The sequence below is a fragment of the Rhipicephalus microplus genome, chromosome 5, assembly GCF_043290135.1.
Source record: "Rhipicephalus microplus isolate Deutch F79 chromosome 5, USDA_Rmic, whole genome shotgun sequence".
Classification (NCBI taxonomy): Eukaryota; Metazoa; Arthropoda; class Arachnida; order Ixodida; family Ixodidae; genus Rhipicephalus; species Rhipicephalus microplus.
In genome coordinates, this window is record NC_134704.1 from 42,146,266 (window position 1) to 42,165,906 (window position 19,641).

The window sequence follows — 19,641 nt, forward strand, 5'->3', positions numbered from 1 at the left end:
GAACGAAGCTCCTCGGTTGTGCGTAGAGGGAAAGTAAAAAAAAAAAAAGAAACATGGCTTCAGTAAATCCCAACATTGTGACCTGTGCATCTGGTTTTTATTTCTTGGTGTCGTTTTTTTTCCCCTTCACTTTTTCTTCCCTGCCCCTCCCCTTTCTCTCATGTCATTGTTCTTCCTCCTTTCCTCCACTTTCTCTCATTCCCCCAAAACGTGCAAAACCGCTGGATGGGCGGCCTGCCAAATGATGCAGCTTCGGGTAGTGAAGGCATTTAAGAGCACACTGGAGGACATGGAGGACCAGCGTAGCATTCATAGCCTGCACAGCTTGCACAGCTCCCGAAGCCACCCGGGGGGAGTGCGGCCCATGTCTGACATCAGCTTCATCGACGAGGACGCCAAGAGCCCTTCGCCACAGAGTGATCAGCTGCTGCCACCTTCCTCCGCAGCAGCGTTAGTGGCGGCTGCCGATCTGTCATCGCCCAAGCACGTCGGAAGTGGCAACGGCCGGTCCACGTCTGCTCGCGAAGCTCTGCTGTTTTTGCGCCGGGGGCCCAGCCTGAACAGCAGCAACCACATGCCGTTGTCGCAGGAGTTCGCCCCTCTCGTGGCTGAACGCAGCAACTCGTCAGCGCCGGCAACCCCACGATCGCCGCTCAGTGCCTCGTCGTCAAGCTCATCTATGTCTGCCTCTTCAGCTGGCGCCGCACCCGACAACAACAACCGAGCAAGTTTCTCGAACCCCCTCACGCAGGGCTACAACCTGCTGGCCGAGCCACCTGTGAACAAGCTACACGAGACAAGCATCTGATGGAAGGGCCCTCCAACCCTCTTCCCACTTAGCTGTCTCTGGCACGGCGATGTCGCCACTCAGAGCCAGGCTCTTGCGCGGGCGCTGGAGCCAATGCTCGGTGGCACAGTCGACTCGAGGCCATTGGTGTGTCACCGCGTCTAGGACATATGAAGCCCGAATAGCCGGCACGTCCCTAGAGAAAACACATCGAAGGCGTCGCTTTAGCCACTCAGAGGAAGTGGACTAGGTGCGCCCTTAATGGCAATTCATGCCGCAGCAGGCATGACTCCCGCTCTTAATGGCCACAGGCATTGCCAGGCGCGTCAGCATGCCAGCCACAGTTTTCTGTGTTCCTGTTTGCGCTCAAGGACCGACCTATCGTTTTTATGAAGCTTGTGCATGTGCGTTCTCCCTATACACTGGGATTTCATAAGCACTTCACTTTTCAGTGTACTATATGCTGGAGTGTCTGCTCCTAAAGACGGGCCTCTACTGTTGCAGGTCAGTCCTGTGGCATCAGAGAAGTAAACCATTGTTTTTTCATCAATTTAAATAAGACCATAAGTGCTTGATTCTTTTCTTTCATTAGACAAGTGGCTTCCCCCATGGCCTTGATCCGTAGCTGCCTGCCACGTTGCACAGAACTGCCGCTGCTCATCGTGTTTGCCAGCATTGAATCTAGCGATGCGCTTCTGCTTTTTCTGCGCATCACTTGTAGCACTTATAGTGCTTGCTGCAAATTCGACGTTGAGAACTATTGGCTTTTTACGTGTAGTGGTTTTAGCTTCTGGAAAGGGTCAGGTTAGTTGACAGGCCTGTACATTTCACGCATGATTGTAATATGCACTTCAGTCCACAGTTGCTGCCATTTGATAGAAAAAATTTGACGAGTCGTAGCCGCCGATACCTGCATTTTCCACCATATAGCTGCACCGTTGCGCAGACCTTTCAGCACTATCCACTGAGCCTTCCTTATGGTTGTAACCACCGCAAGTTCCAGTGAAAGAAACCTACAGCTCTCGTAATAAAGAGCATAGTTACAACATTTATAAAGAATTTTCCAGTACATCTATACTCTCTAGTATAGGCAACATCTGAATATGCTTACTCAGGTAGCAGCATTGTAGGCAAAAGCAGCAGTTCTTATACAAACCTCGCCACAGAACAGTGTTGTCCGAAAAACGAAGCGAACTCATAGGTCGCGATTGTCCTTTGGCAACGGCTGCCTGTGGGTAGGTGAAGCTCTGTGTCGCTAGCTCTGGCCTCGACGGACGTCTACTGTGCCCCGACTGAAGCCCAGCACTGCAGCAAGGGGTGCAAGGCAGTCCCTGGCCCTTCAGTGGCAGCCAACTCTTGATCTGCCAATTTCCTGCTGTCCGTGGAGGCACTGCCAATCACCTTGCCCACTTCCCATCCTATCAGCTTACCGTGAGGACAGTCCAGCCCACTTGTTCCCAACCCCACCCACCCCACTCTTTGTAGACAGGCTGGGAACTCTCTAGGTGTGTGTGCGTCTGCCCACTGGCTCCGCCTCTCCAGCTGGGTTTTTGTAGGAATTCTACAACGAGAACAGCAGACATACACACGTGAAAGCAAACAGTGTAGCCTGAAGTCTCCAGAATGCAAGTTCACACTGCAACTGTGTCCTGACAAAAGACAAAGGAGAGAGTGCGCATGTAACAGCCACTTCAAGTCGGTCCAGCATTGCCGTAGCCTCTTGACACCAGAAAGTTTATCCTGTGACTGTGCTCTGGACGTTACTCTTTTATTTCTCTGTGATCCTGTGTGTACAGTGCTTACGCAACCAGGACATGGAGTTCCTTTTATTTTTGTTCTTTTCCCGGTACATGTTCTTCAGTGAAATTTTGAGTGTTTGCATGTGGACTTCTGTAGACCTTCCCTGCATTACCCTCCTCCTTTCCTTGCTAACTGTGTTGGCTTGTATGGTCTTTTCTTGTTGCGCATCATTTTCTGGTCGAAAGCTTCGTCATCTGTCCAGTCCAGTATTCTGCAGTTGACATTGTCTTTGCCTTGTTTCTTGTCGACATGGGTGCCTGGACATTGGGCCGGGCCAACGTCATACTGTTTTGCTTTGCGGAGGAACCACCGTGTTGTTTATTGTTGGATGTTGGACCTTGTGCAAAGGCGCCCAAAAAGTGTGATATTTTCGAGCACACATCACAAAACGTGCACTTTCTGAGAATCCTGTCCTCTCTTTCCACTATTATTTTAGAGTCTCCGTGAGGTTCGCACATATCTACAGATGTGTGTGGGCATGTCGCTCACAATGAGTCACTTTGGAGGCGCTTTCCTCTTTTGTGGCACAGCTCTTGTTTACGGTGCATCTCTCTCATTCTTTTGCATTGGTTGCTGTTAATCACTCTGCATCACTCCCCGCCCTCCATGCCTTCTTGTGGCAAAGGACAAATCCTCTTTAGGTGTTTCCCACGTCACAACGAGTAAGAGAACAACTGAAACGCTGACTGAAGTTGTCCATGTATGTCTTAATTCTAGGATGTCGTACTCTTGAAGATGCTACCAATTGCCATGTAATAATTCAAAATAATTTTATTTGAAATCCAGCCAACATTGCATGTTCTCGCCATGGGGCCAGCACCTGTAGGGTAGGTTGACCATAGCTGTTTTTGCTCGCAGACCACGAGGTGTTTCAAGAAACGAATGCAATACGAAACACACAGGCGAGAATACAAAAACCTTTTTCCAGGGACACATGGCTTGAACATTCTTGTCTCGCACTCTTCTTGAAGGGTTATTTCTTCTTATCTGTTTTGCCTCGTCCCTCCCCTCCATCCTGAGCACTGCGCAAGGAAGATTTCACAGGTTTCGTGAATTTATTTCAAGGCAGCTTCCAGAAGCACATTTCTTGGATTAGCATAGCATCCCCATTTCTTTGGGCTGTGATTTGCGGTAGTGCAATTCTCTGCTGATAAAAAATTGCCTTTCACAAAGAGAAAGAAGCAAGAACAAAAAAAACAAATATGTAACAAGAACTTACTGCACATGCCCTGCATTCAAACTTTTCTAGCTTTCTAGTAGGTGGTGCCATCTGGTATGTGCACTCTTCTGCACAGCGTGCATGCATGCGACGCAAAGGGTGCCACAGTTTCCTTTACACGCAAATGCTTGTGCTGCTCTTCGTGGCAGGGTGTACTCCTAGTCATGCACCTATGGCATGCAACAGTGGACGCAACAGCGTGTGCAGACAGTGCCGACGAGGAGGCAGATATGCAACTTGCGCGAATTGTCTCCTGCCATGATGTGTGGTGTGTTTCTGAGTGTCAGTGAGAGTGTCCTTCGACTGTCGTTTTCATTTGCTCCCTCCTGCACTTTGCACCAGGCTCCCTTGAACTGTGAGCCAAAGTGTGGCAGGCTCATCATGCTGGATGGTAGCGTATTTCACTGCAGTGATGTCTCATAAAAGTACTGGCCATGGCCAAGCATATGTGCATCTTTCTGCTGCTGCATAGCTCATACCGATGCAGTTTAGTTTTGCAGAGATCGAAGGCAGGCTTTGGTTCAGAGGTCATGAAAAACATGGGAATGCCAGGCTTTGGTTCAGAGGTCATGAAAAACATGGGAATGCTCAGCTAAGTGGGAACGCTGTTGAACTTTGTTCGAAGTTGCGGGCAGGAAAGAGCAAAGCCGGGGGCATTGCTGTTGCAGTTGAGGTCGATTTCTGGGGATCACGATGGTGGAGCTTGCTTTAATGGTCGAGTCCAAACCTAATTAGACATCTTACTTGTGTGCTCAGGCCCGCATTCTAATTGCTTTGCTGGCCAAACGTACTGTGCTAGCCCTCGTGGGCTAGCCTTTGCAGTTATTCTGATTTTGATTAACCCGATTTTTTTCAAGCCTCCCTGGTCGATAGATCTTTTGAAAGACATCTGACTATTTACTGTTAGTGACCACAGCAGCACATTTGCCAGGAGCAGCAAAGATGACAGTGCTTATGTGCTCGACATCGTTGTCAGTTTCATGTCCTGATACAACTTTTTCTGTTTTTCCTCCATCAATTACTTTTTGTCCATGTCATGTTTAATGCAATGGATGTCCCTTTCGTGTCTTGTATGGGTGATTGGCTTTGCAGTGAGAGAATCAAGAACCAGTCTTCCTGTAACTTTGGGGGTTGGGCCAGAGCTGTTTTCTCAGTGATGATCTTCAGCAAAGCAAAGTTGCCCTGCTGCTCATGCCTACTTGACCCTTGTCTAATGTTGGGCTCTGTTGTCCCCTACCTCTTTCACTATTGTTATCACGGCTACTGTTCAGGCACGTGTTGCATTTGTGTGCACATTCACGAACCGACAGACGCGCACACCTTGTTTACTCTAGGGATTGTCACGTTTACAGGGGTCTCATGGGTCGCTTTACTTTGTCCACTTTTCTGCCAGATATTCAATGTGTGTTTTGCATCTTGGTGGTCACAGAGCACGAACAAACAATATAGACTTGTAGGCAGGCCAGTGTATACTTTTAGAAATGAGTACAAATATTCTGTTTTCACTTACCGCGGAATTCCCGCGGCACCTGCACGTTGTTGTGGGGAACGAAAGAAGTGTAACGGAACGGGAAACGTTTATTGGGAAGAGTAATGGGATGGCTAAAGGACGCAACAACGGGGCTTTTCAAAGGCTTGGTTGACTTTGGTGAATATATAGTGTAGGGCTCTCCCTAAACAAGCCCCAGCCCCCATCAGTGGCCCCCGTCACAACACCCCATGACTCGCCAACCCACGCACGATGTCTATATGCTCTTGAGTGACTGGAAGAGTATGTGCATGCCCAATTAACTGGCATTTAGCTTTGAACAAGAGATGTACCACTATTCTGCTTGCAACGGCAACAGGTGGAGTTTGCGCGCAGCTTTCTTCTCGTAGCCGAAGCAGTATACCATAGCTGACTAGCTTGTGTTTTGAAACACAGACTTAGAGGTGAGAATAACTTCGTCTTTTGCAGAAGCTCTTGCATATGAAGCAATACCTTAGAATCATTGTAAGTTTTCTTCCTCTTTTGCTTTGCTGTGGTGGCGACTCTGGGAGAGGAATGGGGAGTTTGGAACCATTTCCGACTCTCACTGCCTATCAAGAGAGCATGCAAAACTTGGGACTTATGTTTGTTTGTTGGTCAATCTGTGAATTTTATGAGAGAGAGAGCAAGAGTGTCCACTGGGACGTCTCTTACTGTATGGTGGCGTTACGAGATGCGACATATTTTTTAACGAAGGCTCATTGCAAATGGTCACAAGGTATGATGCTGTGTGTAGTCAGGTATTTTGCTCTTTACAAATACTCCCATTATTATTATTTTTGAAACCTCTAACAGACTGCCTGTTCAAGTCTTCACATGAGTTATTGGCGCGTTGGTGGATTGTTACAGATGCCTTGTTATAAAGTTGTTCTATTGTGTGCAGAGCTGACTCGCTGCATTGCTCGCAAAGTGTTTTTTTGCGAGAGTTCTTGCGTTTAGTGTAAATACGGAGTCACGAGCTGTAATCTAGCCGATGTTTCACTCTCGAAAAAGAGCAGAATGAACATTGCGGAAGGAAAACCCTTGTTTCTCTGTTTTCTTTCCTGCGGTTAAACAAAGGGAAACCTGATGTACAAAAGAGGTGATCAAGTGCAGCTCTGTACAGGAGGTACAATAGAACGATATATTAAACTGGAGATCCTGAAAAACTCTGACACAAATTGGCCGTCCTTCTTTCCTTCCTGTCACTGTGTGATGGGAAGACATTCTTGTGCGTACTCTGGAATGTTGCACATACGATGGGGCAAGTCGTTAAGCGGGGAGCTATGTAGCACTAAGCCTGCCCCTAGCCTGGTGACATTACCAACTCTCCGTGAAGTGGAACATCTTCTCGAGGCCTTGCTGCATGTTATCGCAGGATTTAACACAAGTCTCTATGCAAGAGGAAGCTGTGAAAGTCGAGCTGTGGAGCAAGGGTTGTTTGTGCACCTTTTGCTTGCATTGCTGGCTCGTGATGTGGCACGTTCTCTGGTGTTGCCACTGCTGAAGGGTTGCTTGCTATGGTGTATTGGCAAGAGTATTTCTTTTTTTTAATTGCCTCCAGCATCACAGATTACTATGAGTGGGATTCACAACACCGTACTGGTGAGAAAAAAAGCCTCCAGTTGAATTTCCAGCTGTCAGTGCTATTTTGACTGAGCACTAATGTAAATTTTAAGAAATGTGTGTTTTCCGAGGCAATTTGTTTGCCAAGGTTTCATCACATGTAGAACTTTACGTCGTGGCCACTTGAGGTCTCTTTTCAGCTTGGGCACAGTTAAAACCAGTGGTTCAATCAAGGATCTTGTGAGCACGTCTATACACAGTTCGTGTGGCTGCCCACTGCAGTTACTGCAGAATGTTAACATCGAGACTTATTGTGAACTAGCCATACACCAACATGTGTAGTTATTGGTTGCGTTATCTTCAGTCTTTACAAATGGCTTCACAATATATATAAATGACTTTCCATGTTTGTGCTAACCTTGTACAAAAAGCTATGACAGTTGAATTTGTAAATCAGCTTGAAAGATTTATATGTATACACATTCCAAGCTGTATAGATCTTTTATCTCTGCATAGTAAAAAGCGACACTGAAATTTGCAGCACAGAGGTTCACGCGAATGGGTAATTTGTTTTTCTGACCTGTCAGTTTTTTTACATCATCGGCTGTTTACAGTCACATGGGCAGTGTGACCACTAAATGCCTCTTCCCTCTATAAACATTGCCGACTTGACAGGGGTTCATGGAGAGTATGTAAAGGTACACAGTCTTGGTGAAAACATACTGGTGGGCAGAGCAGCCCTGAGTGTAACCATTTTTAGTGCCCATTTTCCGGCACTGATACCGTGCAGATTGCGAGGTGGCTGAACAAGGCAAATTGCAAAAAATCTGCGCAACACTTGTCATTGTAATAATTTCAAGAGAAAGTGAACTGTTTGCACTGAATGAACGATTTGCACCGAATGCGGTCCTTCTTTTTTCTCTCTCCACAATATGGTTGGCAAAGGAGAGCCGGACCCACTGCAATGGGTGGGGCCAACTTTTTTTTTTGCTACGAAGGGGTGTTTGAACGGAAGTGCGTCTCTGTCAGCTCATTTTTCTTTTTGGCCGGGTTAACACTGACCCCCCTCTCGATGCTATTTCCCAAGGTGATTGGAGGAGAGTTGCAGGATCGATTGATTCCAGTTCCCTACAGCAAGAGTGCAACAGATCAAGCTGTAAGACTCTTTCAGCTGTTGGAAACCCTCTTTTCTTTGTCCTGCACCGTGTGCCTGCTGCGTTGTTCATACTTATAATTTTTTAAATTTTTTTAGTGCTGTAGCTCTTAGTTTTGTACGTAGTGACAATGTTTACTAACAGCTTATGTATTGGTGGATGCACCTGTGATTCCCCATGTGGTGGTAAGGAATTGTCAGGCGCACTATCTCAGTGGCAACTTTCATACACTTTGTCGTCTCCTGCGAGGCGATTGAAACATTGAATAGCCTCACAATACTGTGGCCCTTTTGATGCCTTAGAGTCGTTAACTGTGGACTTGTTCTTGTGGCAAATGAATGTGCTGCTTTTTTATTGGCTTGAAAGAACCACATGTGGAACCAGGCACGTCAGCCTGCTTTGGTTTATTTGTATGTCATTACTGTTTTTTTTTTTTTGTAGGATGTCACTGAGGTGCATGTGTCGGCTAGCGTTTGGTTTTTGGCCGTTGGTGGTGTTAATATCTCGTGCAGTGACGGTAAATCATTTTTGATTGCTGTGACATGTGGTGCTGTGGTACGTACTCCCTGGTGCATTGTGGCTCGTTTTTTAAAACATTCCATAGACACTATCTAAATCGTTGGCTGGCGTACAGTGAACAGCACAGAGGGTTGCGCAGCGTTTCAGATGGCTGCTCGTAAAGGGGGCCCTGCAACACCTTTTCAAGTATCCATGTAATAGATTTACTAAAGGAGCTTATTGTCTCACGAATTCATCATTTCTAAAATTTTTTGAATCCTCCCAGTAAGAGTGGAGTTACAAACATTTGTCGCACACTGCAGGTACATTCTCTTTTCTCTTGTCCTGACGAAAGCACTGTAAGTTTGGGAGGGAGAGATGGCCAGAGGGAAGAAAATACATCACGGGCACCTCATGACCTTGAGCACTTTTTCTTTTCTTGTTTCTTTGAATGCAAGGCTTTTCAGTGGGATCACGCGTGCCCGCATGGACAAGTCGGAGCCTCCCTGGGCGGCCCCAGTAATAACTGAGCACCCCATGCTCACATCAGCTACTAGCTGATGCTTGGTCTGTCACGCAGTGATTTTCGAGCCTGTAACCTCATGTGTCGAGAGAAGAGAAAGCAATTTTTAGCTGGCTTTGAGAATTTATTGTTAACTACAGGTCACATACTGCGCTGTAACATTTGGCTTTGTGTGTTGTTGGGAGCCTTGACTATCGACCAGCAGCGTTTTTGGCCATGGTCAAAAGTGTTGCAGCACCCCATTAAGTGTGGCCACTAGTGAGCAGCCTCAATGGCACATTTAGTTAGAAAAGTTGCTTGCATAGAGCGCAACTTGGTAGCATACACTGCTGAACTATCGGCTGCCTACAGTGAACCAGGGATGATTTAAAAAATTCAGGCGGGTTGCTACGATTGTCTAATTTATGTGCGAACACTCGCGTGCCATACACATTTCATCCAACTAGGTACAAGTGCAGCTGATGGAATAGGGCAGGACAAGGCATCTACTTGTTGTAGTTTCTCTAATGGTTGACTCTCTTTCAATTTCCATAAACCTTTTAAACGTCTACGTTTGGGTCGTGCATGTGGGCAGATAGGTGGCAGGGCTGCTGCACCCTACTTTCTGCATCCCCTTCGCACTTCTGAAACTGAGGATAGGTACTCGCTCTCAATGCCGCTAGCATGAGTCTTGCTCGATTTCTCATAGGGGCTATGTTCGAGGCTAGTTTTGTGGCTGGACAATTGTCTGCAGTTGCAGCCAGAGTAATGCACCCACATTTAAAAGATAATTGACGATTGAATTCAAAAGGAAAGATTACTTTTTCACCTTGTTTTGCATGCTGAATTTTGCCCTGATGCGTTCTGCAAATCGAGTTTTGGATTCAACCGCTAACATATATTTGGAACAAAATGCGACTCAAGTGTGAAATTTCTCAGCAAATTTCATTTTTTGCAGGACTTGTTTTATCATCACTTAGAAGATTCCAGCAGCCTGTCGAGTTAGCTTGACAAGTACAGCGTTGCCCTACCATGCTCTAAGACGCATGGTCTATTTGGGGCCACTGTGGCCTTATTTTGATGTGGAAAGTTAATAACACAATTGCTCTTGATTGAGGTTGCACATTTAAGATCTCTAGATCATTAAAATTAATCCAGGGTGTCCCGCAATGATAAGTTTGAGTATAGAAATGAAGTTTAAAAAAAAAAGTTCATTTTTGTGTACAGCAAACACTGCATACCTTGGAAATTGCGATAAAGATGTTACAAGACGACCGGTGAGGCCCGATTTTGGCATCTAAACCCCCATAAATTATAAAATTTCTAACATGCTGGATGAAGAACATTGTTTGAGCAGAAGAAATATGGCATGTTTGCTTTAGGAGGGAGAAACGCTTTTTCATGGAGGCAATGGAATTCTCGGTAAATTTACTTAACTGTGTATTGGATTTATTCTGCGTGCATGCGCACGTAAAATTGCTCACACGAAGCAGCCTTCAGTAGTTAGACGAGCATTGTGTGCGCTGCTTCATTGCATAACTGCATTCAGCAATTAGCGCAATTTTTTTTTTTAAGAAATGCACAAATGAAGCTTGAGATTGATATTTGTGCTTTTTCTCGTGCTCTTCGAGCTGCAATGCACAGGGAAGGCCGTGCGTAGTGCAGGTTGTCCCTGAGTTTGCATTCTGTTCATGTGCCTTTGAAGTCTATAGCGAGGACATCATCGTAAGCGTACGTTCAGCCCTGGTTTGCCTCACAATTTCTTACAATCAGTGCAGTAGCGGTCTCGGGTGCTTCTCTGGAGAGTTGCCCTAATTTGTTAAAACCTAGGTTACTGTTGCACCTTGTGCTACCAGCCCCGTGAAATGTGAACAAACACAAAATCGGGTGGCACCCACATCTGTCCTGCATTAGCAAGTTGGTGCTTGGCATGCACTTCGACGAACTTGGGCTGTTTAGTTTCTCTCCTAATTTGGTCTGTCTAGTTGTGGAGTACTAACTGCTTGCACTTGCTTCTCTGAGCTTGGTTCTGCACAGTGTGGGAGTGGTAGTGTACTTTTGTAGAGTAGGTTGCATTTTGTTGTTTTTCTTATTTGTTCAGTGGCGCTTTAATTACATTTTTGTTGTCATTATCTTATGCTTCACGGCAGACATGAGCGTTTAAATGGTGATGGCAGGCAGTTTGCATTTGTTTCATTTGCGTCTTTCCTTTGTTGGACAGAAAGCAGCATCGCAACAGAAATGTGTACGCATAAAAAGAAAGAAAGTGGCAGCCGGTGTTGTGCTCACAAATGACACACGAGTCTTAAGTAGGTAGTTTTGTTGCCTAGAGAAGGGGTGTTCAAAGTGTCGCCCGTGGCCTTGCCGGTAAGTGTCAGGGTCTTCTTAAGCATGGCTTTTCTCGCAGCAATAGCCAACGCTTCGGTGTTTGTGCTGACGAAGGCTTCACTTTGAATACCTCTGACCTACAACGTCGTTGCCACCTGAACCTTTGCTCAGCTAACGCTAGGGCATTGCCGTGCTCACACCCTACTGCGACAGAAAATACCATTTACTTGTACTGATTTGAATCCACAAGGCTTGCTGTTTGTTCTTGTATGTGCAGTAGGTGCATGTTGTAAGGAATGCTGACTGGAGCAGCTGTCTCTTTTTTCCTACGTACAGAGTACTCGCTCTGTTGTAATTTTCGGAAGATGAAGCATTCACGTGTCTTGGCGTGTCCACTAAGTCTATGGTAACACCGAACCTGCAGCTAATTCAAAACGGTATACGGAACTATCAGACTTGGGACGTGTACGAAAGAATCTGTTTGAAAATGGTGTGTGACACTGTTGTTGCAAAAGCACTGCATAGCTCAGCTATTTTTCTCGCAGTATCTTTAGATTAGGAAAAGTGTGCTTAGGCTAGTTTCATTGCGTTCATACCTCTATTATTTAGGGAAGCAGGGCCAGACAGCATAATTTTTTGTGCAGACTCTTTATGTTATGAGGAATTGTTAATGGAACTGAGGATAAATAGTAATTTGGTTCTGCAGCCTTATTGTTTAATGTTAAGCCTAATTAAATTAGAAGAGGGACTGGCTGTTCAATTGAAGAGCGGTAAATATATACATGCAAAATAATTAGTCCAGTGTGAGGTTGGACACCCTGCACTCGCTGCGTAGCACGTCACTGAAACCACTGAATTCGGTACAGGTTTACAACCAGTTCCATGGTGCTCAAGCATCAAGAAAAACTTTCGTTAGCTTGCTTTTTATGAGCTCATGGGCTACCAGAGTCTCATGATGAATCTGTAAATAATTGAGTTTTTCACATTAGTGGGAATCATGCATATTCTTTGTGATTCCTTAACCGCTCCCTGGTTGCCAGTGATATCAGCAAGCTCTGTGTGCAAAAGGAAATCCCGAGAACGACAACATGTAGAACCTCGAGATTCAGACTCCCTTAACTGTTCTTTACCTTGGTAGCTGTATGCATTGCTAACAGTGGATGGCTGAAATATGTCATAATGTGCAGCTGCATTGGAGGTAAAGCAAAACCTGGAATGTTGCTTTGCAGTGGCATCAGGTCTGCAGGATTTGTGGTGGCATGGACTTAGTGTGCCTTGTGTTGGCCTTCTGGTAGTGCTTGTTTCAGTTTGCGATTTAGGCGCTGTTTGCATTGTGGAGCAGAGCTACTTGCATTGTGCACTGCTTGATACTGGTAGTACCTACCCACAGAACCACTCTCCGTCAGGCTATTGTGCAGTGAGCTGAACCTTGAGCAGCTGCGGAATGTGATATTTGGACTGTTTTCTTACCTATGCTTTTAACGCGACACACATCGCTCTTGTAATGGCAGCTGACGCACTTTCGACGAAAATAGCGATGTACAAAATGCCATTCACTGATAATGGAAAATTGAACTATCACCTTGGTCGCTCGTCACATGAATCTAGCGAGTAACGACGTCATTTCTCAATGAAATATTGCTGCCCCATCTACTGCACCTAGCTCCCTTAAGTTCCAGTTAACTTTGTTTTGTTTTTGTTTTGTCTTGTTTATTTATTTTTACTTCATTCCGTGAACTGCTGTTGTAAAGGAATTTCTTATTACTGCTTTTACTAGCTAGCTTCAGTAGGTGGAAGGCTAATATGTTAATTTTTTGCTGTTTTTCCATTGCCATAGTTATTGGTCTTGTTACCCAAGCTAGAGTGTAACTTACGTTGCTGTCCAGTGATGTCTTCAATTAGGCTGCTTAACTTACAGGACCTTTGTGTAGTTCTGCACTCATACTTAGTGCATTTATTCTGCATTCTGGCAGGCTGTCAGTTATACGCCATAGCTAGCATGTCTTTGTGCATACAACATGTGAGCTTCAATTGTTAACCAACACTGTACTTGCTCGACTATCGGAAACTGCTTGGAAAGACAATACTAATGCACAGAACAATCACCAACTGACACTCTCACTCTACCGTCCTTTCTTCCTCCCACCAACACTAGGACTGGCTTTCTCTTGTACATGTATTTAGCATATAAAAAAAAAAGTGCAGATTGTTGAGTGGCTGTGCTAAAAATCAAGCTGGTATCAATTTCTTGTGCATTTTTCACCACAGGCAGCAGCATTTGTATCCGACGAATCATGGAATCTGGTTGCCTAGTTTTACAGAGGATTCTCTTGCTTTTTCTTTTGTTATTATAATTTTTTCATCTCAGACTCTGTCTCCGTCAAAGGAGCCGCAACATTCTGTTTATTTTTCTTGTTTTCACGCCTTGTTTGTCCTCTCTTTTGGTGGCTCTGAGTGCGTGTAATTTACTCCATTTGTCATTTACGCATGCAGGCCTATCATTCTGATGTTTTGGCGAAACAAGTAAGTTGAAACCTTCAACTTATAGGCACGCAACTGCGACGCAACTGGCATGGATATCTCTGTTTGTGCCTTGACGAGTGGACAGTTTCCCTCCTCTCTCTCCTGCCGTGCGCTTCTCCAGGTCTCGCGTCGTTCGCATGGCATACTCTGCCGTCTTTATCGCTCTCTCTCTCTGCCCAGGGGTTAGGTCGCGACGTCATGTGCTGTGATGGTGACGCGCTTTGTCGGATCTTGTGTGGTGTGTACGCTTGCATGCCGCTGTCTTTGCTGCTTCTGTGGCTGCTACGTATGTCGCTGCTGCTGACGCTGTATAGTGCCTCCTCTGGTGTTGACTCCCACAGTAATTTTTTAGTCTCCATTGTGTGTTCTAACTTGTCTGGTGGACTTACTCCTTTTGGATCTTTCTCGTCGTCTTTCGTGAGCGCGTGCGTGATCCAGAGGTTCCCCCTTTCTTTTTAAGCTTTTGTGATGCAAGGAGAGAGAGGGAAAGTGATGCAGTCAGTCCCTTTTTTTTACTAGTGCGTGAAGTGATGCCTGTTGTGATGACAGTTTGGCTTTGGAGCTACAAGTGTTGCTAGTGCCTTGCTAGCTTGTGTTGCTTTATGGTTTGGTTTTGTTTGTGATGTGGTTTTCTGCATTAGGCAGCTTCGCTTTCTTTTCTGTGTGCCTCCTAAAAACAAGCCTAGGAAAACAAACATGCGTGACAAGGCAACAGCATTTGGTACGGTACATGCCGTGCAACACATAGCTGCTTTCTTATCTTTTTCTTTGTTTGTTAGGTCGTGTGAAGAAAGCAGCAATTCTGAGACACTTGTCACCTCACTTCCACATGCATAGCGCTGCGATAATTGGTCACTAGCATCAAGTGTGTGCACAAAGGTAGCAATGACATTCTTGCCACGGGCAAACACATCCGCCTGAGCCAGGTTCTCGTGCCCCGTCTTGGGGGGTGGTGTCCTGGTTTTGGGTTGGCGACTGTGTTTTCCCACAATGTGCGACCAGCAGCGCACTTCACGCGACACGTGTCTGACATCACGGGAATATGTGACAAGGGGAAACAATTGTGACATGTCCACGGCACTTTGTTCGCACTGTGTTCGAAAGAGCATGCTGTGACTGTGCGTAAAGTTCCCACAAAAGTGAATGAAACAGAAACCGGGACGACTCCAAGAGGTGATCTGCAGGAAGACATCGCAGACAAGTCACACACAACACCTGGTACAACCCACCCCACAACAGAATCTGAAAACTGCAGAGACCTGCGCGGGACACTGGAGGAACACCTACAACCACCACGGTCATGATCACAACTGTCACAGACTGACTGTAAACATATCAGTCTTGGAGTTTTCCTTTGTTCTTTGCCTGCTGTTGACACTTGGGGGTCGCTACACTGCTGAACTTCATGCAATACTTGAGATTTCAAATGCTCAGCCGTGCCAAGCTACAAAGACTAAAGATACAAACTCTCATGTGTATGTCTTGATTTTCTAATCGTAATGTGTGTGTTTGCATTTTTCTGTTTCTTTTTCTTTTTTGGCTGCCCATCTTGATTTTCTGCAGCTGTTTTCCTTGAAAACCAACAAAAACCATGCAAACAGCTAAAACGACAAAAGCACATCAGATTATCAGTGCGAGATCGTACCGTTGCTCGTGGTTAGCCCCATTTTCATCCACGATGCATTAACATAACAGGCTCTATAACATGCTTTTTTGATTGCTTTGCTGGGGTGTGCACCTTGGCAAGGATCGTTCATTGTGTGCGTTTGTGTTTTGTCGTGCCTTTGAGAAATAAGTTCACTGGATGTGGCAGTGGATGCTATTTGCAGTGGAGTCGAGCCTTGTAGCTGCTCTATGGGAATGGCGCTCAACAGTGGGAAGCGCGTCGCACTGTTGCGTAGGATCCGCTGCCACCCAGCCTCGATTGGATGCATGCATTCTTTTGGTATGAGCATGCTTGCCTTCAGGCACAGCTCTGCGCAAAGCCATGCAGTCGGTGGCCATGCATATTCTCTGTTTTTTTTTGGGGGGGGGGGTAAGATGAACCATTTTTTAAATTGCCCGTGTCACTGGGAGAGTGCAAGTGTCATGGTGATTGCAAGCTCTCGGTATGCACACTTTCAGGTAGTATGTATCGTCACTTTTCTATCCTCCCGAGCTACTCGTTTACTTTTGTGTCCCCCAGGCAAGCACTTGCAATGGCTTGGACAGCTTGCTCTCTCCCCCCTTTTTTTCTCTCTTAGTGCTTTAAGGTTAGCTAGTTCTGCCAGCGTGGATTTTCAAGCTTAGTATGGTGCCTCTCTGTAGAGCTAGCCTGTTCTAGCTTTTGAGGGCACAAGCCTCTGTGCACTAGCGCTACATTGCCACGCACTGACTTTTTTACCTCCTGCGGCACTGTCTCATAGCTGTAGTGGATCAGTTTTGAAAATGTCTCAGCCTGAGTGAGGCAGTGATCGTGCATTTGGTTGCCACTCATTTCTACCAATATGGGTGCTGCTGCGACTGCTCTGCCTTTTTCGACAAGCTCTATCATCTTTTCCGCCTTTTTGCTGCTATCTGGCTGTGCTGCCTCATACTTTTTATATTTTGGTTTTCATTTTTGCGAGCATTGTTTTGTTTTGAAGCTTTGTTTAGTTTGCTCTCGTTTGTTTTGCTGCTGCTATTTTTGTTTTGAACTTTTCTCTTTCTCTTTATTTTGGTTTGGTACTCACACGTTTTTTTGTTGTCCCCCCCGCTCCCGGCCCCCTGTTTTTTTCTTTCTTACCCCCCGCCTACTTGGCTCCCGTGTTCTTCTCTTTGCTTTTCTCTCCCCCGCCATCTTCTTCGCCTGGACCCCCCTCTTTTTTCCCCCGCCCCCGTCTCTCCCCTTTTTTTCTGGCCTGTTTCAGATCCGAGTAGTGAATGCTTTCCGCAGTAACTTAGACGCTCGCAATAATCCTGCCTACCAGACCGCGCTCCTACGGAAGGCGTCGGCAGCGTCCCCATCGGGCACGGGCACCGGCTTCGTGCGGTCTCAGCTGCACTCGCAGCCGCACACGTCCACGTCGGCCGCTGCGGGACTCTCCTCGCCCAAGGAAGAGACGGTGGCGGCACCTAGTGCCGCCGCCCCTGCCTCCTCGCCCCCGGGCCGGGAACCTCAGCAAGCGTCGTCGCCGCCAGGTGGCCCCAAGGAAGGCGACGCGACATCCAATCACAGTGTCGAGACTGCCGTGTGAAAGAGAAAAAAAAAATAACGAGAAAAGAAAAAGTGGCCGCGAGATCGACCCTTCTTCCTCCATGCCCATGTGTTTTTGGACGCGCACGCTACCACGTGACGATGACGCCGTTTTTCTCTCTCTGTCCCTTCTATTGTCTCCCAATTTCCCGTTGATCGCGTATTGCGCCTTAACGGCGTTGCTTTCGAGTGTAACGTTGTGTGTGTGCCTGTGTCTCCAATCGCCCGTTTTCCTTTTCACGCCGCTGCAGCGCATTCACTTTGACCGCGGGTGAGATATCTCGAATGCACACAGCACACGTTCCCCTTACCACCCCCCTTGCCTCGACCCGTCCCCTCCTCCCATTATTACCGTTACTTCGCGCACCTGTCGGCCCGCTCGCCGAACTTGGCTTCCGCGGCCACAACATTTGATTCTGTCGCACTTGCGAGAAGCAGCGCCCTTGTATTGTATGTGTATGCGTGTATGTGTCGGTGTCTAGGTCTGGCTTTTTATGCCATTGAACGAAGTTTAGCCGAGACGTGCGACGGAGATAGATTGAAGTGCGTGCAGAAAGAAAAAATGTGTAGCAGAGTATCTTCGGAGTCTCTGCTTCCATTCGCTCTATTTTACCCCTCTACGTAGTACGGGCCCGTTAATGCAAAAAGTGCAGTTTCACAGTCTTTTTCGTTCTTTTTTTTTTCCCTGCCACTTCACGTAGCTCAAAGTTTGTCGCGGTCTTATATTCTATATCGGTTATGAACCGACCTGCGAGTGTCGGTAGCACGGGTTGCGGCACCGTAGTTCAGTCACTGAGCGGTTGTTGGCGGTTTGTTGGCTCGTGGGGCTGAGTGGTCGCTGATAAGATGGAGGAACGTTGCCATGGCAACCCGGATGCGCCCGGTGTCGCCCCGTCAATCAAAGCGTTGATTAAGGCGCTCGGTGTTATCGTTGCCGAAACGAAAACTGATCGACGACGTGGTAATATTTTGCAGTGTGTGTGATTGAGAACGCTAGCAGAAAAATGCGTCGTTGTGACAAGGTTTGCCTGTGAGAGAGAAAGAGATAGGTCCGTTAAGTTTGTGCATATTTTAATGCGGGGCAGCGCTCTGGAGAAGCGTTAGAGAAACGTAACCGAGAAACGCTACACGAATTGTGCGAGTTTTTTTTTTTTATCACTTTTCTTTAGCACAGGTTACTTACCCTTTCACACGCTTATTCAGTCAGCAGTGTGTTCGTAAAGTGCTTTAAATCGTTCTACTTTCATTCCTTCGCATTTCCCCCATCCCTTTCTCATTCATTTTGCTTGCGAATCAAATTGTGACAGAGGACTTCTCGTACAACACGATTGTTAGTTACTTCGCAGTGCTTGCTGAATTGTATGTTAGTCGTATACAAATATAAATACTATACAGATTATATAAATATATATATAAATATATGATGAGCATTTATTTTAGCATTACATTGCAACGTCGAGAGTAAGTAGGGGGAAAGAGGGGAGAGTGCGCAGTTTCACGCATTAAAAAATACTAGTAGCAAAGTTTTTTCAGTACTTCGTCGGAGCTGGCGGTAGCAGCGGAAAACGCATAGTAGCGGCCGCGCAGGTTAAGCAAAACAAAACAAAAAAAATGGCTCAAGCTGTCCCCGCCTGGTCTCCGTGCTTGCGGCTTTTGTTGGGCTTGGTAGATTTGCACGTTGCCGCAGTTGTACCTTGTTATAGAGAGGCATGCCATACCCTCCGTACAACTCCTCCTCCCTACCTCGTCACACCCCACTTCAGTGTAAACTCCGAATCTTGCAAAAGGGTCTCGTTGACGAAGGTCAATGTCGGATGCTGCCAGTCTCTTCTCGCAACTGAAAACAGCACCTCGCGTCCCCGAAGAAGCAGTGCGTGAATGAGAAGTTTTCCCGAGTGTACGCCTACAAACCTCCCGTCTAAGAGTTGTGGAGGCGATCGATGACGCGTACAAAAGATGAGAAGCGTCGGAATTGTGTGAATGTTTTTTTGCGTCCCGCGTCACTCTTTGCCTTACACGACCTCGCGTGTCACGTGGTTCGCGCGGCTGCGCCTATTGGCTGCGAGTGAGCAGAGCGCGTCACGTGACCCGCACATTCTTCCCGTAACGCCCCCTGTTCCCTTCTTTCCGCGTTACCCCTTGATCTACGAGAGGTTGAATGACACACACACACACACCCTCCTCCTTCAAGTATCGAGAGATCTTAATTTTTTTTTCTTGGTGTTCAAAAGGAACACTAATGCAAGGTGTGAAAGCTGCTGTTGAGAAAGAAAAAAAAATGCTTCGTCAACATACCAACTTCCTTTCCTTTCATTTTCCTTACACGTATCTATGGCATATACATATATACATATATATAAATATACATATGCGATATAAATATACTGAGAAATATACATGCCTAGCCTTCCTGACCTAACCCGCTCTCTTATAACAAGAAAGTGTCTCTTTTTTTTTGTCACTTCGAGGTAAAAATCAATTTGGTCGGCATCGCTGGCGCCAGCTCTGTCTGCACTTGTACAACGAATACGACGGGGTTTTTT

At 46.4% G+C, this 19,641-nt stretch overlaps 1 protein-coding gene across 18 annotated transcripts in view; it reads left to right on the forward strand.

The window, feature by feature from the left end:
- PMCA (plasma membrane calcium-transporting ATPase 3) overlaps window positions 1–17,161 on the forward strand; it is a 348,951-nt gene extending 331,790 nt beyond the window's left edge. For 13 of the 18 annotated variants that reach the window (XM_075895287.1, XM_075895293.1, XM_075895296.1 and 10 more), the window contains one exon: window positions 251–1,251. In XM_075895287.1, coding sequence (XP_075751402.1) covers window positions 251–808 — 558 coding nt within the window. In that variant the 3' untranslated portion in view covers window positions 809–1,251. Of the gene's footprint in view, window positions 1–250; window positions 1,252–7,966; window positions 8,036–13,854; window positions 13,885–16,772 lie in introns of those variants that run through there. The other 5 variants (XM_075895299.1, XM_075895303.1, XM_075895298.1 and 2 more) reach the window with 4 other exon arrangements.
- Window positions 17,162–19,641: the final 2,480 nt, after the last annotated feature.